Genomic DNA, 25511 nt, shown 5'->3' with positions numbered 1-25511 from the left:
GGGTGAAAAGGGTAACTATTGTATTGTTCTGTACACCTGAAACTAACAATAAAAAAAAATAAATTAAAAAAAAAAAAAGAAAAAAAGAAACATGTGGTTCCTGTCCCTCATGACCTGCTCTGCTCACACGTCCTAGGCCCCCTGAGAGGAGCTAATAATGGTGGCTTGAAGCCAGGAAGGCCATTGGAAAAACTGGTCCAAAGATCTCGACCCACAACAATTTTGTAAATCTTACTCAATTCAGCATCCTAGGACACCAGGAGATAGGCTGGGTCTGCCATCTAGGCCATCTGAATGTGGGTTAATGGCTGCGAAGATCAAAACTTTTTCTTTAAGTCTAAAAAGGTTGTTGTTTGTGTGGAGTCAGGCAAGTAAGCATGTCAAAGAAAAAGAAACAAATCCACCTGTGAATTTTAATTACAACTCTGTAAGGGCATAATAAAGAAATGGAAAAGCAACTTAGAATGAAAAGGACTACCTGTAATTTGTGGGAATCCCAGAAGAGTCACTCGGCGCAGCTCAACCCAGGCTGAGATGGAGATGCCTTTGGTGGAGAAGCCACCCCCCACAGTCCCTCCCACCCTCAGGCTATTGCAGCCCACCTGTGGCTCAGTGGGAGGTGAAAAGCAGGGTGGATGAGCTGAGCTGAGCATTTAGCAAGAGAAGAGCCAGAAATGTAGATGCATGAACCTCCAAACACACAATGATGGACCCTGCATCGCATGTCCAGTAGCTCTTCAGCTCTACATGGCAGCAAAAGCCAATCTGAATACACAAAGTTCTATTTTCATGGTACCCTTTTGCCAGTTCAATCACTGTGGAGCTTCATAAGTGACTCTTGGGTTCCAACCTTGACCTACTAAATCAGAATCTCTAGTGGCAAAGCCCAAGGAAGTGTTCTTTTCAAAATAACCCCGTGGGAAGAATAATCTTTCCCCAAAATGGTGCTGTAACGACTGGATACAAATGAATGAACCTGGACCCCTACCTCATACCTTATAGAAAAATGAACTCGAAATGGATCAAAGTCCTAAACATGAAAGCTAAAACTACGAAAACTATTAGAAGAAAACAGAGTAAATCTTTGTGACCTTGGATTAGGCAATGATTTCTTAGATATGACACCAAAAGCACAAATCACCAAAGAAAAAAATACATGAAATATCAAAATTTTAAACTTTCATGCTTTAAAGGATACTGTCAAAAAGTGAAAAGAGAACCAACAGAATTGGAGAAAATATTTCTAAATACATATCTGATAAAAGACTAGTGTCCAGAATATATAAAAAAAATCTTGCAACTCAACAAAAAGATAAATAAGCCAATTTAAAAAATAGGCAAAGGATCTGAATAGATGTTCTCCATAGGAGATAGACAAATGGCTAATAAGTACATGAAAATATGCTCAATATCATTAGTTCTTATGGAAATGCAAATCAAAACCACAATGACACAGCTTTCACACACACAAGAATGGCTACAATAAAAAAGACAGATAATAACAAGTATTGTAAAGGATGTAAAATAACTGAAACTCTCAAACATTGCTGATAGAAGTTTTAAAATGGTGCAGCTATTATGGAAAAGTTTTGCAGTTCCTCAAAGTTAAACATAAGTTTATTATATGACCCAGGAATTCTACTCCCAGGTATATATCCAAGAGAAATGAAAACATATATCTACCCAAAAGCTTGTATACAAATGTTCATAGCAGCATTATTCATCATAGCCCAAAAGCGAAGCAACTCAAATGTCCATCAGTGGATGAACAGATAAACAAAAGGTGGTCTATCCATACAATGGACTATTTATTATTCAGCCATAAAGTGGAATGAAGGACTGATACACGCTACAACATGGGTGAATCTTGAAAACATTATGCCAAGAGAATGAAGCTAGATGCAAAAGGCCAAATATTGTATGTATGATTCCATTTATATGACATGCCCAGAACAGATAAATCAGTGGAGACAGGAAGTAAATTAGGGGTTGCCAGGGATTAGGAGAGGAAGGCGTAGGGAGTTACTGCTAATGCATTTAGGTTTTTCTTTTTGGAGTGATGTTAATGTTCTGAAATTAGATAGCAGTGAGGTGTGAGTACACAGCCACCATCTCCTTCTGCCCCAATATGCCTTACCTGGCCTGAAGGCTTCTCAGTCCTTTCTTTGTTGCTCCCTGTGGAAAGCCATTGGCAGTAACATCCAACGGCTGCTCAGGAACTGCACTCCAGCTGATGGCTATGAAAAGATAAAATTCTGGGGTTAAAACTGTTCAGTTTTCTATAAATTCCAGAGGTACTTTAATAACAATATTCCCCTGCCTCTGCAGACCCATGAGCGCCAGATATAACATCAGATACAATGACTGTCGTCACTCTGACACTTGACCTCCAGACTACGATAGCATAAAATGGTTCCTGATTCATCATCATCATTATCATAACAACTAACAATCATTGAGCATTTATTATATGCTAAACACTGTAAATGAATGAAACAGAATTTCTCATTTAATCCTTATAACAACCCTGATAAATAAATAATATTCTTATCTGAAGATAAAGAAATTGAGGTTAAGAGAAGTAGGTTGCCCAGGGTCACACAGAACATGAACTTGACCCAGTATGGGTGTCTCCAAAGCCCACACACACTATTGACCATTTGGGTGGTAAACTGCCTCCCCAGGCTGAGAGGATGCAGCCCCTCCTAGGCCACTCCACCCTCTGGGGACAAGTTACTCCAGGGCAAGTAGCAACTGGATCCTTTACCTGCTCCGCAAGGAACAAGTCGGCCTGGGCTGTCAGCCCTTTTTGCCTGCACTGCATAGCGGCTCTGTTCAAACAGTAAATCTGACTGCTGTATTTTCACTTCTTGAACTCCAAAGCCTTTGGGTAAAGCCGAGACATTCTGACACCTACATGTGAGAGAAAACGCATTCAGTTTAGGCACACTCCTTGAGAGAATACCTAGGATTGTGGACCACATCAGCACCCCATATCTTGGTGGGGAGGCAAAGGCCTTAGGAGATGTGTGGATTTGTTTATTTGTGGGTAGGGAAATACAGAAGGGTGTGGCAGAATAGAATCTAAATTATATGAACCTTATGGCAGCAAGAAGGTCCCTTCTCATCACTCTGAAGTGATATCTATGATTTGAGTCACCACCCCTCAGTGACTTCAGTAACACCAAAGTCATTCCTGATATCGGCTTCGACAGATCTGAAAACCTTAAGCAGGAATGTTAACTTGTTGGCATTGGCTTCCTAGGGAATCCTTGAAACACAGCAACCAAAATTATCCTGTCATATGAAAGCTTCATTTTTCTCTCTTGTATCTTTTCACACAAACTAGATGCCAACCCGACACTGGTTTAGACCTAAGTGGACAGCCACTTAGAGTCTAAGAATAGGGAAAACATGGAAAGCACAGAAAACGTCTGGGGCACGGCAATGAGGGTTACTTTTTTTTTTTTTTAATTTAACATATTTACTGGGATATAGTTTATATCCCATACAATTTACCCATTTAAAGTGTATAATTCAATGTATTTTTTAGTATGTTCATAGAATTGCACAACTATCACCACAATCTAAGTTTATAACATTTTCATCACCCCAATAAGAAACCCTGCACCCATTCCTTTCTCCAGCCCCTGGCACCCATGAATCTACTTTCTGTTTCTATGGATTGCCTATTTTGGACATTTCACTACATGAAGTCATACATCATGTGGCTTCCTTCACTTGGCACGTTTTCAAGGTTCATCCATGTTGTAGCTAGCACGTGTCAGTCCTTCATTTCTTTCTGAGGCTGAGTGATATTCCATTGTATGGATAGACCACCTTTTGTTTATCCATTCACCAGCTGGTGGACATTTGGGTTGTTTCACTTTTGGGCTAGGATGACTAGTATTGCTATGTACATTTATGTACAAGCTTTTTTTTAATTAAAAAAATTTTTAAATATATATATATTTTAAGATTTTATTGGAGAATTGAGGGAGGGGAACAGCGTTGGGGCATCGGGGAAGGGGAACAGACAAGTTGCTGTCCTTTTGTTCTTTAGTTGTGGAGGACATTGCTTCACTGGCCCATGTTGGTATTGTGATCATTGCACTCTTCCTGGCTGAGCCAGCCATTGGATGGCGGCTCATGGCGGCTCACCACAGCCCACTGCAGAATGGGCTGCAGCCTACGCCGTCTCCAGGTGGAGCTGTTGTTCAGCATCTTAGCTGTAGAGGGTGCATTGTCACTGGCCCTCATGTGGGATCTGAACCAGGGCCCTGCTGCTCAGAACTGGTGTCCTAAGCCAACTCTTAACCAACGCGCCACTCGGCCAGCCCCATGTACAAGTTTTTATATGGATGTATGTTTTTATTTCTCTTGGGTATGTACCCAGGAGTGGAATTAGTGGGTTACATCCTGGGGCTACTTCCTGGAGTGGCTTTAGGAGTGGTAATTTGACACAGGCCCACAGGCTTCCTCTGGCCATGGCTTCATCCTGCCCTTAGTTACTACAGCATTCTTTGGGTTTGGCTGCCTACTGTGGATGGAAAGAAAAGGGGGTTCTATGGAAAGTAACCTCACAGGGGGATCTGATCATAAATGCCTAACTGGGCAGGTCATGGCGGGTAGTCAGGCCCCAGTCATATAACTTCTTTAGTGAAAGGTTTTAAGCCAGCCCTGTTCATTGTTCACATGCATCTAGATTAACAAGCCTTTGAAATACCACAAGTAATATCCCTAGAAGGGGGTAGTAGTGCTCAAGAGCACATAATCTTGCTAACTATCCTGTAATCCAATCCCCTCCTTGCTTTCTCCAATCTTCCTTATGTCCAAGTGCATAAATGAAGCTGCAAAACTGTTATTATCGGAAGCAGTTGAGATCTTGCTCCTGGAATTGTTGTCAGTTTGGCTCAAATAAACTCTTGTAAAAATTCTCTATAGGTTTGGATATTTTTTATGTCGACATTTCTTTTTTTTTTTTTAAAGATTTTTATTGGGGAATTAGGGAATGGGAACAGCGCTGGGGAATTGGGGGGAAGGGGAACAGACAAGTTGCTGTCTTTCTGTTCTTCAGTCTAGATGGGGAGGATGTTGCTTTACTGGCCCAGGTTGGCACCATCATTGCGCTCTTCCCAGGCGAGGCAGATCAGTCGCCGGCTTCTGGACGGCCGTTCACGGCGGCTGCTGGCCGCTCACGCTGGCTGCTGGCCGCTCACGCTGGCTGCTGGCTACACACGGTAGCCCATGGCAACCCACTGCCACAGGGGCTGCAGCCTAGGCCGTCGCTGGTGACTCACGGCAGCCCAGCTCCAGGTTGAGCTGTTGTTGAGCCTCTTAGCTGTAGAGGGCAGTGTCACTGGCCCTCATATGTGGGATCTGAACTGGGGCCCTCTGGCGTCCCAAACCAGCTCTTAACCAACGCGCCATTTGGCTGGCCCATATGTCGACATTTCTTTAGGGAGACCACACTTGAGTGAGCATCCTTTGTCTTTTATTATTTTTTTTTAATTAACAGTAATATTTGAGGGTTTTTAAATTGTTTAACAGCAATATATGTACACTGTAGAAGAATTAGAAAATAGAGTAGTCACAAAGAAAAAACTACCCATAATACCACAACTCAGAGGTAATAATATTAATACCTTTGTGACTTTCCTCCTACTATTTTTTTCTTATGTGCAAATGAACTCACTTTATCCTCTAAATCGTTCTTTAAACATTATGAGGATCTTACTATGTTAAATATTCCTCAATAGGAATCTTAACAAAAACTACTTAATCTCCTATTGCCGGCCATTTTAGTGATTTCCTTCTTTTAAAAAAAATGACTACACACAAAGCTAAATGCTTGACCACCTCCCTCAATTATTTCCTTGTAACAAATTCCTAGCAGTGGAACTGCTGGATCAAAATGTATGGACATACTCTCCGACTGCTGCTTGGAAAGACTTCCAAAGGAGACCTCCCTCCCTGCCCTCTCACCTCCCAATCAGTGCTCTCTGCATGGCTTCCGGGCTGTACGGACACTTCCCGATGATCATAGCTGACAGGTAGATGGGCTCTTCTAAAAAGTGCATCAGCAATGCCCCTTGGCATCCAAGGATGTTCCACCGTGCCAACTTGTCACTGCAGGACATGGAGCAAGTCCTGTCTCCCCGGCCTGGCTTCACTCGGAGCAGCCCCACCTGGTGATAGGCAGCACCTGGCAGCCCCGAGTCTCCAGCTTCTCCAGGCACACACTTGGCTCCGGTTCTATAAACATCCACTACTCTGGCACCACCAGGGGCCATTCCAGGGACAGCAGCCAGTTCCTCTGAGGCGAGATTAGAGCTGCTGACACTTGCTGGGATTGGGCCACTTTCCTGATTGCCAAAACTCTGATGGTGAGCCACACCATTGATGACTTCTGTGGCAGGAGTCCCGGACTCAAGCCTCATCTTTTTGGTCACAGGACTATCTGGACCTTCACACTTCCTTTTGTCTTCAGTAGCTTCCAGGTTACCACTGGCTTCCACTGACAGGTCATTGGCCCAATCTGCACTGACTGGACAGCAAGGCTGATCTTCAAACTCAAGCATTGGAATGATGGAGGCATCTCCACCTGCAGGAGAAGGAACCCCTTAGATCAAGTGGTTCTCAAAGTGAGGTCCTTGGTCCAGCCACATCAGTATCCCTTGGGAACTTGCTATAATGCAAACTCTTGGGACCCACAGTAGACCTGCTCCATCAGAAACTCTGCAGGTGGTACCCAGAAGGCTGTGTTCTGATAAGCTCTCCAGGTGAGTCTGGTGCAAGCTCAAGTGTGAGAACCACTGTTTTAAACAAAGCTTAATTCTCTTCTCCCAGCTGACCTGAGATGAGTTAATATTTGCCCAAATTTCCCTAATAAGAATCCTCTGGGGCTTTTGTTGAAGACCCTCTCCAGACCCAGTGAGTTAGAATTTCTGGGGGGACGAAGGGTGAGTGGGGTGTGGGGAGTCTGGAAAACGGAATATTTTAACAATGATCCCAGGTAATTCTTATCACAGGAAATTTGGAAATACTGGTTTGGACCAGGATTTCTCAACATTATTGATATTTTGGGCCAGATAATTATTTGTTGTGGGGTCTGTCCTGTGTACATTATAGGATGTTTAGCAGCCTCCTAGGTCTCTACCTGTATCAATAGCATCCCTCCAAGTCTGGCCATCAAAAATGTCTCCAGATTTTGTCAAATGTCCCCTGGGGAGCAAAACAGTCCTGAGTTGAGAACCATGGGTTTAGAATGAGCACAGTTTCCCAAGTGCATTTTGTTTAATGTTATCCCACACAATGTCTTTGAAAACAAAAGTGGGTGGTTGATTTCATGGTTAAATAAGTTTAGCAATGCTCACAATTTCCCCATCTTAGAGATTTATGTGTATGTCCTCAGAGTAAAAACTCTGCAGCAAATTACACAGCTGGTGTATCCACACGCTGGTTGAGAGATTTCTGACCTACTCTTGTGCTTACATGGAATAAAAAAAAAAATCAGAGGTCAGTAAAGAGCACAGCTTTCCCCTTGAGAAGGGAGCTACTTCTTCAAACACTAACCTAATGTGTGTTGCTTTTCTAAAGTGTGTGAATAATACATCTGTAGCCTTTATAACCCAAGAGTGGGAGAGGAAAGAGGAGATGCAGAAGTGGGAGTGTTGCCAGAGAGGCTGGCTGGCCGACTTCCAGACACCTCACAAGATGAGAGTGACTTTGGAGAATTCACCAGGGCCCACCTCCGAGGCCGCAGGCTCCAAAATTTGACCTTGACAGATGCCTGAACTCAAGAGGCTGACTCATGCTAACAAAACTCACAAGTAACAGTCTGAAGTAGCTAAACCATGCACCAAGTTATCAATAAGTAATGAGGAATAAATGCCAAGGAAGCCAGATAGTCACATTCTCTAGGTAGTGTCCTTTCTTTCTGCAGACAAACCATGGGTAGACATCACATTTAAAGTTTTTTTTTTTTAAATGAGCCAGGGAAGTTAGATCAGTACCTTTAGATTTTAATTTCACAGTAAAATTTCCAGAAGATTTTAAGATCAACAGAGGTTGTCAACTTTTTATTCTACCAAGACCTTTAAAAAACCTAATTACCATTATTTTAAAAAGATTAAACTCACATAACCTTTAAATGGAAAGAAATTAGCTTTTTGAAAAATTTACTACATAGTCCTGATTTTTTCTCATCTGGTCATAGACCAGTACACCCTCACAGAGCAAAGGAAGCCTGTGAGCTGTTGATTTGTGTAGTTCAATTAGGTGGTCAGGCTAGCTGTGCCCAGGATACATCTATCTCACAATAAAGCTACACCTGCCAGCTCAGCCCTGGCTACTCAAAGTGTAGCCAGGACAACACCACTGGCATAGGCTTGAAATTGGTTCGAGATGCAGAATCTCAGGCTCCACCCCAGATCAACTGACTTTGAATTTGCATTTGAGCAAGACCCCTGGGTGATACATACAGTTTGAGAGGCGCTGAGTTAGGAAAAATCCTTTGGTCCTTGGACCAGCGCACCCATTGCTAAGAACAGGGCATGGACGAGTCCTACCTACCTCTGTATGTCATTTTTCTGGCCTTTGATGCTTAACCAACTCTTTTCTGACAGACTCATTCTTTCTTAAGCTATATTATATCTTTGATTTGAGTTATGATCAAGTCTTGACAGCTATTCTGTCTCTTTAGAGTGATTACCTATCTCTCCTCTAATTACATGTTAGTCTTAAAGTTTAATACTCAGAGGACAATCTTATATCCTTATTTCAAAGTTTTTAGAATGAGAAAATTTTACTGCCATCCCTGAGTTGTCTACAAAGGGCAGAAACTATTCTTAATTTTCAAGTTAGAAAAACAGAGTGTAGAAATGACACTGTGGGCTAGGTCTGGTCTTCCTGCCTAATGCAAACACAGCTCCTGACATCCCCTTATAACTCATCAAACTTTAACCACGACTGTCTACATTCCCTACAAGACTATGAGGGTAAGCAAGGGGCTAGTCTCATTCACAGTTACATCCCAGTATGTCATACTATACCTGATAAGTAGTCGAAAATATTTGTTTAATGAATGAATGAATGAATAAAATGAGTTTCAGGATAAATGACTATAGAGCCCATGGCTTTGGACTTCTAAGCCCTATTGTTGGTTTCAGGCCTTGTTGGGGTTTCAGCTGTTTCCCAGTCCTGACTGGGAACTGAGAAGTGAGTAATAGTATGAGTTAGTCCCCCCCACCACCCCCTTTCCTTGTTATAGAAGTGATTAGGCACACTGTCCTATTCCCAAAAAGGCACTGTCATTGGTTGTAGCTACACTTCAGCCAGAAGGGCTTTTTTTGAGAAACATGTCTATGGATAACACAAATATAAGGAAGAAGACAATGTAACATTAATCCAAAGGTTTGACTATACTTACAGGGCGTGTGGCTGGAGAAAAACACAAACGAAAGGTGTGGTGTGAGTTTCCATAGTCCTCTCTGAGTTCCTGGGACAAAGATGCTATCCTGCTTCAGGGCAGCCACCAAGTGGAGCTGATGCAGAAGGTACCTAACGGGTGCAGGATGTTATCAGAATGAACACCGATCTCTGTGGTAAAGGGAAAGGCTCTGGCTAGGTATTTACTAAGAAAGAAAGATCTACTATCGATTTTGGAATTATGGGGCTGATCTAGACCAAGGATTTTCAAAGTGTGGTTCTTGAACTGGCAGTATCATCTGGAATTTGTTAGAAATGACATTTCTCAGGCTCCACCATGGACTGGCTGAATCAGAATATCTGCGGGTGAGCCTAGCAATCTGGATCTTAACAAACCTTCTAGTTGATTCTGATGCATACTCAAGCATGAGAACCACTGTCTAGACCAGTGCTATTCAAAGTGTAGTTCACAGGCCAACATAATCAATTTTGCTTGGGAGCTGATTAGAAATGCAAATTCTGGCCCCTCCCACCCCCACCTCAGGCTACATGAGACTCTGGGGATGCGGCTTTACCTTTGGAAACTCCTCCTGGCTATGACCTCAGCATGGCTATCATTGAGGATGTCTCCTGTGGCAAAGACAGGACACTAGTGAAGACCAGAACCTAGAGAGACCTTGGTTCCTAGAAGCAAAACACAGCAGTTTTCCCCAGCACCCTGGATGCCCATGTAGCTCCTAGAGGGCTTTGCCAGAAAGTATCACAACCATTAACGGCGATGCATTTACAGCAGGGTTTCAACTCTGCACTATTGACACTTTGGGTTGGAAAATTCTTCGTTGTGGGGGGTCTGTCCTATGCATTGTAGGATGTTGAGCAACATTCCTGGTCTCTGCTCACTAGAGGCCAGCTGCACACTCCCCTCCATCTAGTTGTGACAACCAAAAAGTCCCCTGGGGGGCAAAATCTCCCGTAGCTGAAAACTACTGACTTATAGGGAAATCTTCATCTGGAGGACAGGGGTCCAGATCTTTTGTTCCTTGGTATCATACTTGTGCTCATGGTGATACAATTCCATGGAATTCAATCCACAGTGGTCCGGGAACAGCTTCCTCATATATAGGACCAAGGCTAGAACGGAGGAAGCAAACTCGAGGAAGCCTGTGCTAACTAGAAGCAGAAGGTAGAGATGCCAGATCTCTAAGGGATTTCTATTTTCTTCTTGGTGCCAAAGTCTCCATTTAACTCAAGATTGCTTTCTGGGGCTTCAGATATAATGTAGAATAGCTAAGCCTGGGAACTTCTGGTGTGAGCGTGAAAATACTGGCCACCTTTCAATCCACTCAGAAAGCATGTTCCCGGTGGCTTCTGCTTCCAGTTTATCCCCATTCTTTAAATGAGTTCTGTCCTTGCAACAGGAGCGGTGGTCAGTGTGAACTGAAAGGTCAGCCACCTCAGTAATATGGCCCCTGTGCCCTGAAGAAGAGGAAAAGGGCAACATGGACACCGTTTCCAAAGCTCCCTAGACAGGCACCGTTCAGGCGGCATGTGGGCTTACCGCTCTTCCTCATTTTGGACCGGCCTATGCATTTCGTTCCTGTTCCCATTGAGACAACTTCTTTTGTCACTGAGGGGAAAAGAAGGAATTGTTAAGTGAGCTCTCAGAATATGAATGGTCCCCAGTCTTCAGGTTTAATAAGTCTGCCCTTTCCTCCAGAGCATTCCCATAGGCTGACCCATCTGAGGATCTGGGTTCCAGCACAACCATCTCCCACCAACAGAAGTACTGCACCACCTGGTGGAGAGCAGGGAAACACGCCCAACACCACGGTTTAGACCTGATCACAACCATCCCTGTAGAGCTACCTATAATTCTGTCATCTCTGACAGGGAGAGGGAGCGTTCCAGAGAGCAAAGGTCTCACCTTGCACTGGTTTGTCAGGGCAGTCACAGATCTGGTCAGCTATAGGCTGTATCTTCACTACAGCTGCTAATAACGTCCACTCGCGGTTGGGCTCAGGCTTCCCCTGCTTGGGCAGACTGGTCCTGTAGTGCTCATAACACAGGCACGCAATCTCATCTGCGGTCCACATGGTCTGAGCGGGTGCTGAGGCCCTGATCAAAAACCATGACCATCATAAGTACAGAAAGGGGGACCAATGTTAAGATGCTATACCCTCACACCAGTGCGTCAACAGACTTTCAGATGTAGCCCGACTGTGTTCATACCGAGGTTTCTGTATCTGTAACTTTATGGGTCATTTTCTCCTACTTCCCTGCCCCTTTTCATCTTTAAGGAAAGATCAAAGACATCTCAAATCCCACCAACCCCAGAAGACACTCTATTTCTTCAAGCTGTTTCTGAGTTTTTGTTAATGTTCGATATCTGACGTTTCTAATGAATCTGAACCAACTACTCAAAATGAAAGCATAAGAGAGGGAAGCAGCCTCACTAGTCCAGCTTTCTTTTGGAGATAGCACAGCTTGTCGGGCTGCAGACCTCAGCTCAGTTTAGGCGGACTCTCATCCTACAAGGTTTATCTTTCCCAGGCAGATGTTGTTTTTTTCCATCCTCTTTTTCAGGCATTTCATTTTTCTCTTATTTCCCCCACAGTAGATGGGTTCTTTAGTTCCCTCTAATAAATCTCTACTGATGTCCCTATCAGGAAAGCAACCCTTTCATTTCTCAGATAGTTTTATGACGCAGAAGGAAGAAGTGACAGGGCTCAGTTTTTTCTCACCAATCAAGGGTTCTCATAGGAGTTGTGAAGAGTGTGGGCTTTTGAGTTACCCTTTCTGGGTTCTAATTATGGCTTTGCTTATATGAACTGTGTGGCATTGGGTAGATTAACCTCTCTATGCCTGTTTCTTCATCTGTTAAAATAGGGATAACAGTACTATCTAATCCATGGGGTAATTGTGAAGATTAAGTAATATTTATAAAAAATTACTGTTATAATACTGAACATAGTGTCAACTGTGATTAGTATTACTAAAAAGAACCTTTGGTTTTCCCGATTATATGCCTTGAGCTTCTTGGGGGGAGGGAGGCTGTAATGGGTACACATCAAGCCATGAATGAAAACCATTCAGTAGGTCAGGCCTGAAAGAGGCCTAGGATACTTTGCTGGAAATGCTCCCACTCGTGACTGTTGACTCTATCAATGACCTCACTTGGATTCAAATGTATGAAAAGCTTCTTGGTAGAAAATGAGATCCTTGGTGACAGACACAGCTAAGCATTTAAAAAAAGAAAAAAGAAAGGCTTTCCTGAGTCCCAATACATGTAGCTTTTGAAAACTGATGTTTCTACAAAGAGCCTCCTATATTGTGTTAATTAAACAAGGAGACCATTAGACCAATGTGGCTCTAATGCCGCAGCATTACATTGGTTTGTAAGCAAACCAAGGTCTAAGCCTGTAAATGCCTCAAGGTGTGGATGAAAAAAAGCGACATAACTCAACCAGACAAACTCAGGGGAGGCCTGCATGGCGGGCCCTACAAACTCAAGAGACTGAAAGTAACCACAGAGGGTGGTCTAAACATAAAAATTCCCAACTAAAAGCGAGTCATGGTGTGGAGTCCCTCCCTAGGACTGTAGCTTCCATGACAAAGGTCAATCTTTGCCTTAAGTGAGCCTGTCTATTGTCTTTCTGCTTCTAAGATAACACACCTTTGAAATAGCAGAGTAATTTCCTTTTCCAGACCCCTAAGGGCACAGCCCCTCACCAGAGCAAAGACCACAGAACCCCTCATTGTTATTTTGTTCCCCTGCATACCATCTGCAAGTGCTGTAAATATTAACTATCCTGTACCCACCAATGGAAAAGAAGTATGTATCTCTCGTTTTACTTTTTATCCAATCCCAGAAATCCCCCCCCTTTGCTTTCTCCCGCCCCCTTAATCTACCAATGGATTTCATGTAACTCTCCTTATATTTCCTTTTATTCCAATGCGTAACATAAACTGAAAAACTGCCCTTCTAGGGAGCATTTTCTCAATCCCTCAAGATTTTGCTTCCCATCGTCATCAGTTTGGCTCAAATAAACTAAAAAATTTTCTACAGGTTTGGACGTTTCTTTTGTCAGCAAAGCTTACATCAAAACATTAAGGACAATCAGGCTTTAAGCTACTGTCAAATAATTTATTTTCTTGTTTCTGCCCTTTCTCTTTCTCCTGGCTCCTATTTACAGAGCCAGGCTCCTAACCATTTCTGGTTTGGTGTTGATTTTTGCTCAAGTAACCTCTTAAAAAATTTTAATATGCTTGTTTGGTTTTAACAGTTCGGATGTGCAGGCCTGTTATTGCAATATAAATGGTCACGGGAAATCAGACCATACTGATTTAAAGCAAGAATATAGCAGGAACTGACATAAATTGTGACTTTAAAGTCAGAGAGCCAACATAAGTTTTGTATCTCGCAGAGAAAAAGAAAAGTATGGGAGATCATAGAATCCTCTTTTGGAAGGGATTTCCCTCATTTCTAGGGGGACTATCACAAGGCAGTATATGTTATGAAGGCAGACACTCAGGGAACCAACCTGAAGTTAATAAGCCAGTCACATATCACAAACCATAAGAGCCAAGGAAGACATTACTTGCCAGAAACGTCGTCTCCTTAAGATGAAGCATCCCAGAACTATATCATCATCTCCTTCATGTAGCTGAGTCTGGATGAGCACGCACAATAGTTGAAATGAGTATGTTTTTGATACACTGGGTCCACTAAAATTCAAACCCACTCTTCTCCTAGATCCTGAATAGCTTCTTCCTATTAAACAACAGCTCAGTTAAACAGGCATTTTTTTTTTGCCCACAAGACAGCTTGTTATGCCAGTTGCAAAAAGTTTAAGAACCCACTTCCTGTTCAAACCAAAGGTAACGCAGGTCGGCTGCGAGGTGAGAAATTTAAGCAATACTGTAAGGTAAGCCTACTTCCCTTAGGCCACCTCCTCATTAACTTCAAAACCTGACCCTCTTCCCGGCAGTCTCTAGAGGCAGGGGCTGGGGCCCATTCCGCCTGTTACAGAGGCTCCAGGACCTGGACGCAGGGACGTGAGCACCTATCTCCTAGGGTGATTAGGGATCGGCTGTGAGGCTACACGCCCCACTCTCGCCCGCAGCAAGAGCTTCACTCCGCGGATACTGGCATTTCCATGAAAGGAGACGCACTGGTCCACGTGTCGCATGTCGGGGGAGGCAGGGTCATCACAACCTCTTCCCACACAAAATGGCCTCGGGAAAATCAGACCGAGAGCACTTCATCCAGAAGCCCCAAGGCCACCCTCATTCGCGCATCCCCGGACTCGTCACCCCACCGCCTCGCGCACGCTCCCCTCCCACCTCTTCGACGAGGCCCATCGAAGGAGCGAGCAGAATTCGCGCCGCGCAGCGAACGTGACGTCACTGAGGCTGTTATTCCAGGCCCCGCCTCCAGAAGTGCGCAGTGCCCTCTGGCCCTTGTAGTCCTTCAGGGTGGCGTGGTGCAGGTGCTTCGATTCCGGTGATTTGTGGCGCTGTGCGCAGGTACTGGTGAAATGGGCTGATGGAAGCTGACTCCCCGATAAGATGTGATTCAAAGAATGGTACAATGATGTCGCGTCTTGGAACACTAGTCTGAATTTCTGTCTAAAATAGCGTTGTCCAATAGAAATATAATTTGAGCCAGGTATGTAATTTAAAATTTTCTAGTGGATACATTTTAAAAAGTCAAACGAAATAGATGGAACTAATAAAATTTTATATTTTATTTAACCCAATATATCCAAAGCATTATCATTTCAATGTCATCGATATGTTAAAAAATATTGAGATATTTTACTTTTTTTTCATACCAAGTTTAAGAAATCTGGCGTGTATTTTACACTTTACAGTATATCTCAACTTGAGCCAGCCACATTTCAAGTGCTCAATAGCCACATGTGGCTAGTCTAAAACCTTCAGATTGCCAGGAATAGCTACCCGGGTTGTTCAGAAGCCTGTACAATCCCACAACTGTATATCTCAATTCCTAAAAATGAGAGAATTCACTTTTCTTATTACTCCTCAAAAGTTAGAAGTGCAACTTATTTGATCCTATCCTTCTCAGTAGTTCAAAGGAAAAGGGCAAGAGGCCTCCTTCTAGCTAAGGACCCTGTTCCTCATTTCTGTCTCTTCAACATCTTTAATCTGCTACTGACTCCCCTCTTCTGTATTTAAAGAAGGGCATTATCTTGGTGGGGTATTCATCTTCTAGGGTTCTTTGCCTCAGGGATTGGTACCATCATCAATCTAATTGCACAAATTAAAAAAGCTTGGGCCGGCCGAGTGGAGCGTTGGTTAGGAGTTGGCTTGGGACGCCAGCTCTGAGCAGCAGGGCCCCAGTTCAGGTCCCACATGAGGGCCAGTGACGCTGCGCTCTCTACAGCTAAGATGGTGAACAACAGCTTGACCTGGAGCTGGGCTGCTATGAGTCTCCAGCGATGGCGTAGGCTGCAGTGGAGCTGCAGTGGAGCTGCAGTGGGCTACTGTGGGCGGCTGGCAGCTGGCGTGAGCGGCTGGCAGCCAGTGTGAGCTGCCAAGAGCTGCCGTGAGTGGCCGTCCAATGGCCAGTGATGGATCTGCCTCACCCGGGAAGAGCGCAATGATACCAACATGGGCCAGTGAAGCGACGTTCTCCACAACTAGACTGAAGAACAAAAGGACAGCAACTTGTCTGTTCCCCTTCCCTGATTCCCCAACACTGTTCCCCTCCCCCAATTCCCCAATAGTCTTTAAAAAAAAAAAAGAAGCTTGTCATTACCCTTCCCTTAACCCCTGCAATATAACCTGTTGCCTATTCCTGCCCAACTCCAGTTCTTTTTCACAGAAGTCAGGCTGATGTTTTCAGAATGCAAATTCGATGTCACTCCCCTGCTTACAGACTTCAGTGGCTTTCCAGCACTTTAAAAAAAATCTTTCAATTATAGTCGACAATGTCATTAAATTCAGGTATACAATGTAGTGATTAGACAATTACATACCTTATGAATTGATCACCAGAGTGAAGTGTAGTACCCATCCAGCACTCTTAAAATACAAAATCACATAGTAGGGCTCACAGTCCCGCATGACCAGCCCCCTCCTGCCTCACCTGGTGGCATATTTCTTTGGGCTTCTGTACCTCTATCTAGTGTCGTTGCCTTCTCTATGCTTTATCCTACTTAAGGACCTTTGCACTTGTTGCCACACCACAGAAAGCCCTTCCTTCTCTATCTTCCTTCAGATCTCAGATCGAATGTCCTCGGGGAAACCTTTAACTAGGTAGCTCTGTTAAGAGTTTCTCAATACCCCATGGCCCTCTCCTTCAAAGCAATTATCAGAGTGGCCATTTTATACATTTTTAAATAGTTTATTAAATGTCTATTTTCCTTACAAGTCTGGAAGCTTGGGACCATGACTTTGTTTATTCCAGTACAGCAGTTAACAAATTGTGAGCCTTCAACTGTTTGAGGAGGTAATAAGGACTTTATAATCCTTCTAGCTTTCAATCTTGTCATTCTTCCTGCCAACCCCACAAACAAGTTGTCCATCGCTGCTTCAGTTGGTCTCTATCCCATCTCCTTGAAGCCAGAGAGTTGGCTTCTGTCCCCAGCCTACTACTCAACAGCTCTTTAACGGTCACTTTGGACCTCTTTAACCCATATCACCACCTTGCCCAAGGATGTGCCACGTGGAGGTGTTTTTTTTCTGAAATGCCACTCATCATCTACTATCACTGCCAAGCGCTCCTGGAACCTGTGCTTCAGTAACAGTAAGGGGTGGGGAGTGGTGCTCAACACTCCCTGAAGTAGTTCCCAGTTAGGTAATTCTACACTCAGATCATTTTATCAGCTACAGAAGTAGAAACCTCTGGGAAAGTAGACGGGCACCCCCCAAACCAGGATGCTTTGCAGATGTGTTGCTGAGCTGCAAAAGGCAAGTCCTTTGTTATATGACTCGCTGGAAAAAAGGGTCCCCTAGCTGCCTCCCTGTCAGGGATCAGGGACTCCATTGTAACAGCAGGCCCACAGCCAGACCCTTGTCATATTCTTAGCCCCATTGACTTGAACTGAAAATAAGAAAACTCAAAAAAAAAATAAGAAAACTCCAGACTGACTATTGAACATGCTATCCCCACCTGAAGTCTAACAGGCATGTCAAACTTAGTGTATACAAAACCAAGTGCTCAACATTCCCTTTTAAACCTGCCATTCCTGTTTTTCTACTTTTCAGTTGTTCAGGCCCAAAACCTTGAAATCACTTTTGACTCCTCTTTTCCTCACAACCCACACTCCATCAGCAAACTCTGCTAACCTCAGGAACACAGGCAGAGCCCAATAACTTGTAACCACCTCCACTGCTTTAAACCACCCAAGTCTAAGCCATTGTCTGTCCACAGCCCGCTACAATAGTGGTAAGCAATCTCCTGACTTTCACTCTTGCCCTCCACATGCTAACTGGAACAATCTTTGAAAAACGCCCCTCTGCTCAAAACCCTCCAATGGCTTTCCATCTCACTCATAAACTCCTCCTCAGCATGGCTTTACAGGGGGCCTGTGTGATCCGACACCTCACTGACCTCCACTCACTCCTCTCCAGCTACACCAGAACCTTTGTTGTTCCTCAAAAATGTGATCCTCTAGTCTGGATTGCCCTTTTCTCTCAGATCGCTGAGAGAAACGTTACCTAGGAGAGGCCTTCTCTGATCTTATATTTAAAACAGCACTGTCCCCCATCCACCTTTCTACGATAGCAACTCTGTCTCACTCTGCTTTTTCTTCTACTACCAGAAATAATATGTATTTACTTGTTTCTTGTTTGCTTACACCCACCCCCAACCTTAAATAAAGAATTTAAGTTCCATGAAAGCAGGGACTTGGCTTTTGTTCACTGCTGTGTCCCTAATTCCTTAGAACAATGCCTGGCACATAGCAGACATTAATATAATTTGTTGAATAAAGCGGTATAATCCTAAACATTCATCAGGCCATCAGCCTTAGAAAAAAGTTGACATTCCAAAGGTAAAGAATGATGAGGCAAGAGTAGAGAAAAATGGTTTATTTGGTAACACAGGGAATTTAAAAAGGAATTCTTAATTCCTTTTCTCTCTTTTGTGATAGTTAACTGAAATGCAATAGTAAATGGAAAGCAACATACAAGAATTCCCTTGCAGTCCCTGACCTTTTGCATAAATACAAAGATGCCTGAGTTATGTGACTTGCAGTTACTGTTTAGACAGAAGTGCCAGCTGTGGTGCTTTCCACTGTATCAGCATTTTCCTTCTTGTCTTCCGGTTTCATAGCAGGGAAGAAAAGTACTTCCTACAGGAGAAAAAATGTATTTTGAAGAACACTCGTTTTTTTCACAGCTATCCACCCATTCATTTTGTTATGACCAAAATGCAGAGATCTGTACATCCCAGTTGAAAAGACAGACATGTTCTTGTAATTCAACTCAGTCCTTCTCAATTATAGAGGATGGAAAAGGACACATGCATAGCACTGCTTGGGCACATGTCAAAAGGATCAAGAAACACAGCGGGTTCTCTTAAAATTTGATTTCCTCATCTACAAAAATGGGATAACTAAGTTTCTACACCCCAGAAGGCTGACAAGTTAAATGAGATAATGCATGTAGAGGGCTTAGCATGTTCCTTGGATCCTCAAGAAATGTAAGCAATCAGTATTCCTTGTGCCTCAGGCAGAAAACCCCCAAATTCTGTAAGGTCAGATGTTCAGATCCTCCGCCTGTCCGAGGCATCACACATTAACTCCTCTGCCCGCTCCTCCCTCCAGCCAAAGCCCATTTTTATTTTCCAGGCCCACCACGCCCCTCCCAGCACAGTGGCGCTCCTTCAAGGCAGTGTGCGCATGGAGGGCCGCTGTACCTTGATGTTATTGGAGTCTGTGAGAAACATGGTGACTCGGTCGATGCCCATGCCCCATCCAGCTGTGGGGGGCAGCCCGTATTCCAGGGCGGTGCAGAAATTTTCATCTATGAACATGGCCTCATCATCACCGGCGGCCTTGTCCTAAAAGAGAAGAGAACCAAACAGTGACATTGTTCTGGGCTGTACTGTCTCTCAGTGTCCGAGTCAGCCCATTAAAACACTCCCAGGGATGACCATTCCAGGGATGCTTTGGACACCCAGCACTTGCTGGGAATTAGGCTGCCCAGTAATTCTAGGACGGAGCCATTTATTTCAAAGACCTGGAGGTCAGGACTGACGAAATCTATCTCAGAACACATGCAAATTTCTCTGTGACATAAAAATAGCTCCACTGCCTAGGGCTCTGGGAGCCCAGGAATCCTGACTGACTTTCAGAGGCTCTGATGACTCCTAAGAGTCCCTCTCCCCTTTCCTGAGACTACCCACCAGTGGCAATGTTAGTGCAGGCAGCCTGTGGGGGCTCTGTCTTCATTAACCTTTACCTGCCTCTCACCCCCTAGTCACTTCAATAAATCTACCATCTGAGAAAAATTATGTTCGTTAGGCAAATGTATTTTCAAAACAAGTGTCATACAGCCCCCCCCCCCCCCCCCCCCCCAGATAATCAAGCCGAAAGCTCCTTTTATGTAGAAATTCTAGGGCCACACTAGTCAAGTTCTCAATCTTTAAAATGTGACTTCCTCCAATGAAACCCATGGTTTTATCCTTCATTTCTGTTGAAGTAACTGAGAGATGCAAAAAATGACACAGATGAGGGTTAAAGTGTATTTCCTGGTGAGTACGCACACTGATGAATTTTGTGCCTTTGCTCCTTCCTCCTTACCTTGGCCTGTTCTTCAAAAAGCTGCCGCTGCCTCATGGGGTCATTCAGCTCGGTGTAGGCATTGCATATTTCCTTCTTCATGACAAATAGCTCAAAGCGCTCAGTCAGACCCTGTTTAGAGCGGTGCCTGGGGACAGCAAACCAAAGGGAGTTTCCTGAATTGTAGTTAACTCAAACGTGTTCCAGAAGCCTGCATGCATTCTTAGCATCGAATTGTTTGGTAAAATAGTGAGGGTTAGAGAGAGAGATAAGGAAGTTCTAATTATCTTCACAATAAACCTGTGTGTATTACACGGAATCACACTTCCTGTACTCATGTCCTTCTGGAGTCCCTGTCACACAGACTCTGGGCTGCTCATATGACTTGCTTTTGCCAATGGAACATCAACAGAGGCTTGATATGTTTGCACGCTAAGGTTTATCCTTTTGCAATGCTTCCTCTTGGAGCTCAGCGGCTATATAAGAAAACCGAGGCTATGCTGCCAGAGGCCCATGTGGAGGAGAAGCAAAGTGCCCGGGCAGTTCCCAGTTGACAATAGCCACTGGAGTCACCCTAGCCAACACTTTGTAGAGCAGAGACTACCCAATAAACCCATAGAATCTTGAGAATGAATAAATTTTTGTTTTATGCTACTAAGTTCTGGGGTTCTGCAGTTAATAGCTAACTGAAACACCACGCTTTATCTTACCATTTGGCCAAAGGGCTCATGATCTGTGGGTGATCACAGATGAACGTAGGATTGATGCATGTCACTTCCAGGAACTCCCCAACAAGCTTTATGAAAAAGAAAAGCAGAGCTAGAGATCCTTTCTCAATGGCATTTTGATTATCCCAGTCTAGGAAGAAGAGAATCAGTTCCCACCTGCACCTAAACTCCTCAATGATTGCTAAGATTAACTGGAAGAACGGGCACAGAACTCAATACAGCAAAACTTGTTAATTCTCTTATTTCTAGTTCACCTTCATAGGGAGTAGGGGGCTGGTTACCACCGGATGAGGGCAGGTACTAGAAGTACATGGCTTTTCACCTTATCAAGGAGCCTGGCTGTGGTCCGAGGTGGAGGGCATTCAACAGCTTTTGCCACACAGATATCATCAAGAATTTTGCGAGTTTCTGTAATAGAAATGTACAAGTTAGGAACTCAGGAGAACTGATTACACTACTCTGGTAAAAAAGTATATAAAGATAACAGTGTGGGAAAATCTAGCTCTGACCTAATGCAATTCAGAGCTAAACAGGAAGTAGGGTCACACAATGGAGGAGTGTGTCACTTCACCTTCAGTTTCAAAGAGGTTAGTTTCTGGAAGCTTCACTCCCAGGGTTTTCTCAAGCTCCTCTACCATGTTGATTCTCTGGAAGGGTGGGGTGAAATCGATCTCGTAGGCTTGGCCCTCTGGGCCATCTGGATGGTAGGTGACCTTGTAACTGCCTGTAATGTGCTTCACCATCCCTGGGAAAGAAATCTCATTTAAAGGACCAACAGGAAGTCCTCCTGAAAGCAGCACACTAACCCCTCAGACACATGTGCAAGTCAAAAGCAGCAAGAGGGGTCACCTGAAACCATCTTCTCGGTGATTTCCATGAGATCGTGATAGTCTGCGTAGGCCATGTAGAACTCACAGGTGGTGAACTCAGGATTGTGAGTCAAATCAATTCCTTCATTCCGGAACTGGCGTCCAATTTCATAAACTCGGTCAATGCCACCAACCACCAGCATCTAATAATACATGGCCATGGTCATAGCAGCTAATTGTGCCTTAATGGCTCTGGGAAGTGTCTGTCTATAAATGCTATAACTTGGTTTTTACAGCTCAGGCATGATCTCAGGTCTCTTCCTAAATGCTGAGTACCCTATTCTGTTTAGGGCTTCGTAGTGGATAGCAATCATTTATTTTGGCTGTCCAGAACCTCTGAATACTCTTGCATTGGGCATCCCCCATCTTGTGAGTGTGAGTCTCCCCAAGAAAGAAGCCTATCTTGGGATTAGGATGCAGACATGTGACCCAAATGTCCTACCAATCAGGCACACCCATGAGACTTCAACGTGGAAGCTACTGAAAGTAGGTATTGCACAGAATTCCTTCTGGCAAAGGGGGCCAGAGATACCAGCTTTTAGAAGTAGTAACTACAGAGGTCCTATGGGCATTGGCCTGTGCCTAGTGCCAGGGTTATGAGCTGTGGTAACTGTGCAGATACTGGGTTCTCCATGGGAAGATGCTGGTGACATGATTCAGAATCATTCTTAAGCATGTGGTCTCCAAACCTGATTCTCTCATCCTCCTGGAAATTGTGAGATTCCTTATATTTGTGAATACGTTTTTCTTTTGCTTAAACTAGTTAGAACAGGTTCTGTTGTCTGCATCTACGAATCTTGAATGATAATCTTCGATATTCACTCTGGTGGTTTGAAGGTAGTTATTTCCATCTTATAGACAGAAATTAAGCTCTTTCTTCTACATAAGACTAAAATTAGATCTAGTTTAAGGAGAACTATAAACTTAAAAGTAGGTTAGGAGGATCTGTACACCTAGGAAAGGCAATCCCCTTTGCCCTCTGATTGGCAATGCTCTACTGATCTTGTAGAGAAATGCTAGAAGTATAAAACAAATTAGGGTATTTATTCTCCTGGCTATTCTATTTTCACTGTTTCTCTTATTTCTGACTGCACCTGTCTAGTCAATGGTTTTCTACTAGCATTCTGCTTCTAAGGGAATAGGCATCTTCTTCTTGATTACCTTATGGTAGAGTTCTGGAGCAATTCTCATATATAAATTCATGTCCAGCTCATTGTGGTAGGTGATAAAAGGCTTGGCCATAGCTCCCCCTGGGATGATGTTCATCATGGGAGTTTCAACCTAAAAGACAGGGAGAAACATTTAGTGCTCACACAAAGGGGCTCAAACCAGAGACCTTGAGGATAGCTGCATGTGATGTGTCTAAGCCTGTTATATCCCCAAGTTCAATAATAATAATAATAATAATAATAATAATAATAATAATAATGTGCTAGTACTTGACAACAAAGTAGAGACAGCTTGATTTTCTGGAATAGTGTTTCAATTTCTATTAATACCAAACACCATTAATAGAGTACAGCAGGTCCTCGAATAACATTTTTTTGTTAATGTCAGTTGTAACGAGATGATGTAGGAACTTAACTCTTGTTTATATCAATTAGCCTGTGGTAAAAATGCTTTCACTGTATGTTGTTTTGCTTAAAGTCGCAGAACCTATTGACGTTAAGGGAGGACTTACTGTACCATAAATTTTTACAAGCTGTAAGCGGGAATCTAAATGGGGTACAGCCTTTGAATGTAACTTGCAGTATTTACTAAAAATTTAACTGCATATCCTTTGACTTAGTTATTCCACTTCTAGAAATCCATCCTACAGAAACACTTGCAAATGAGCACAAAGATGTTCACTGAAACATTATAGAAGAAAATCAGAAAGGGAGAGCGAGGGAGACAGACAGACATGCAAAGGGTTCCAAAATGTATTAGGTGGACACCCGGCCCCCCGCAAAAGGTCCATAATACATATAGTGACTTCATTCATGTTTAAAGCAAAAATAAAACCCTTCCAAAACATGTACCCCATTTGCAATATGCATAGGTATATGTGTATATATGCAGAGTAAATGGCACGGAAGGATATATATCAAAAACAAGTTGAGAGGGAAGGAATTTAGGAGAGAGAAAAGGGGACTTTTTTTTTTTAAAGGGGACTTTCAATTTTGCTTCTATTTACTTTTTTGTTGTTTGAATTTGTTTTGTAGTAACACATACTTACCTTTCTTTTTCCTAAAATAAAGCAAATGAGTCGATCACACATTGAATGTGGCATTATGAGTGTGTGGATAGCCTTACATTTTGTCCATTATCTTAGAAGTCAGGTCCTGCCTTCCTAATTTGGGCATTAAATAAACAAGGTGGTACAAAGACACTGGCAAAACAGAGGACTTTTCATTAAGCATGAAGGATATTGGCACAGGAGATGCCTTGGAGAAGGGAAGGGAAGGTAGAGTAAGAGGCAGGCACAGGAAGGCAGCTCATCACATCAGGTAAGGAACTCTCCATCACCTCTAGGAATCCCAACTCATCCAAGAAACTTCTTATATACGTGATGATCTTAGAGCGGACGATAAATTTCTGTCTCACAGAGTCATTCAGGATCAAGTCCAAGTATCTCTGACGATATCGTGTTTCCTAAACCCAAAGCAACAGACAGAGATCACTAATACGTCTGACTCAATGGTATGAGGATAAACCACAGCTAGGAGGCCATGAGAGCTTACCTTGTCTTTGAGGCCAAAGTGAAGATGAGGCAACATATGCAAGCAAGGAGACAGCAGTGTGATCTCGTAGGGAATGATGCTCAGCTCACCCTTCTTGGTTTTCCCAGGGTTCCCCTGAACTCCAATGATGTCTCCCCGACGCAGTTTGTTATTGATACGAACAAACTCTTCTTCTGATTTATAGTTCCTGAGTGAAAGGAAAATGTAATTCAATATGCAATATTCCAAATTAAAACTGATCACTGGTTTACTCTGGAACTCTCACTGAACTGTTAATGCCTAGTTAATGTGAGCCCAAGAAAAATTTCAGATTCAAGGTCAACTATTGAAAAGTATTATCTTTTATTTTTAACTGCTACACAACCTGAGAGCAGTCATTACTCTCCAGGTGACCACACCTTTTTACTCTCTCTTCGGTCTTACCCAACCATATCCCACTTCTTCTAACCTTAAATACCAAGGGGAAGAGAAGACCACATGGGACTTAGTCCCCAACCATGTTGCTCTGGTCCAAACTAGAATAATCCATGTAACTGGATTATTTCTATATACCTGGAATTGGCCATGACTTGCAACTTGACCCCCTCTCCTCGAAGGTCATAGAAGATGAGCTTTCCCCCAGAAGCTCTTTTGGCATGGATCCTACCTAGAAAAAGAACAGCAAAAATACTAACAGAACCAGAAGCCATTTCATGATATTTCAAAAAAGCTCCCTCTGTATTTTTTGTGTCCAGATACATAAACCAGACAATTTGATTTTAGCTTGAGGCGTAAGCCCTGCTTCTGTCTTCATGACAGTGTTGGATCCCATTCAAACCAGTCAAAGTGCAGAAGATCTGTTTTTTTTATTTTTTGTAAAGATTTTTATTGGGGGAATTGGGGGATGGGAACAGTGCTGGGGAATTGGGGGAAGGGGGACAAGTTGCTGTCTTTTTGTTCTTCAGTCTAGTTGTGGAGGACGTTGCTTCACTGGCCCAAGTTGGCACCATCATTACGCTCTTCCCGGGTGAG

At 43.4% G+C, this 25511-nt stretch overlaps 2 protein-coding genes across 4 annotated transcripts in view; both read right to left on the bottom strand.

Annotated features, from left to right (window-relative positions):
* ADAT1 (adenosine deaminase tRNA specific 1) overlaps positions 1 to 14839 on the bottom strand; it is a 22419-nt gene extending 7580 nt beyond the window's left edge. Inside the window, exons 1-10 of the mRNA XM_019646408.1 lie at positions 14773 to 14839; positions 14032 to 14099; positions 11354 to 11544; positions 10988 to 11056; positions 10005 to 10059; positions 9431 to 9561; positions 5986 to 6604; positions 2768 to 2913; positions 2138 to 2237; positions 1340 to 1477 (exon numbers count right to left, since the gene is read on the bottom strand). Coding sequence (XP_019501953.1) covers positions 1340 to 1477; positions 2138 to 2237; positions 2768 to 2913; positions 5986 to 6604; positions 9431 to 9561; positions 10005 to 10059; positions 10988 to 11056; positions 11354 to 11544; positions 14032 to 14099; positions 14773 to 14790 — 1535 coding nt within the window. The 5' untranslated portion in view covers positions 14791 to 14839. The remainder of the gene's footprint in view (positions 1 to 1339; positions 1478 to 2137; positions 2238 to 2767; positions 2914 to 5985; positions 6605 to 9430; positions 9562 to 10004; positions 10060 to 10987; positions 11057 to 11353; positions 11545 to 14031; positions 14100 to 14772) is intronic.
* A 3632-nt stretch (positions 14840 to 18471) lies between these two features.
* The window catches only part of KARS1 (lysyl-tRNA synthetase 1), a 16542-nt gene continuing 9502 nt past the window's right edge, over positions 18472 to 25511 (bottom strand). For all 3 annotated transcript variants that reach the window (XM_019646432.1, XM_019646433.1, XM_019646430.1), the window contains exons 5-15: positions 25053 to 25146; positions 24501 to 24687; positions 24286 to 24411; positions 22939 to 23058; positions 21758 to 21920; positions 21480 to 21653; positions 21231 to 21316; positions 20891 to 20976; positions 20202 to 20328; positions 19316 to 19459; positions 18472 to 18749 (exon numbers count right to left, since the gene is read on the bottom strand). In XM_019646432.1, coding sequence (XP_019501977.1) covers positions 18660 to 18749; positions 19316 to 19459; positions 20202 to 20328; positions 20891 to 20976; positions 21231 to 21316; positions 21480 to 21653; positions 21758 to 21920; positions 22939 to 23058; positions 24286 to 24411; positions 24501 to 24687; positions 25053 to 25146 — 1397 coding nt within the window. In that variant the 3' untranslated portion in view covers positions 18472 to 18659. The remainder of the gene's footprint in view (positions 18750 to 19315; positions 19460 to 20201; positions 20329 to 20890; positions 20977 to 21230; positions 21317 to 21479; positions 21654 to 21757; positions 21921 to 22938; positions 23059 to 24285; positions 24412 to 24500; positions 24688 to 25052; positions 25147 to 25511) is intronic.

Source organism: Hipposideros armiger, unplaced genomic scaffold (genome assembly GCF_001890085.2).
Source record: "Hipposideros armiger isolate ML-2016 unplaced genomic scaffold, ASM189008v1 scaffold_102, whole genome shotgun sequence".
Taxonomy (NCBI): domain Eukaryota; kingdom Metazoa; phylum Chordata; class Mammalia; order Chiroptera; family Hipposideridae; genus Hipposideros; species Hipposideros armiger.
Note: the sequence above shows the minus strand (reverse complement) of the source record. Positions and strands in the feature narration are given on the sequence as shown.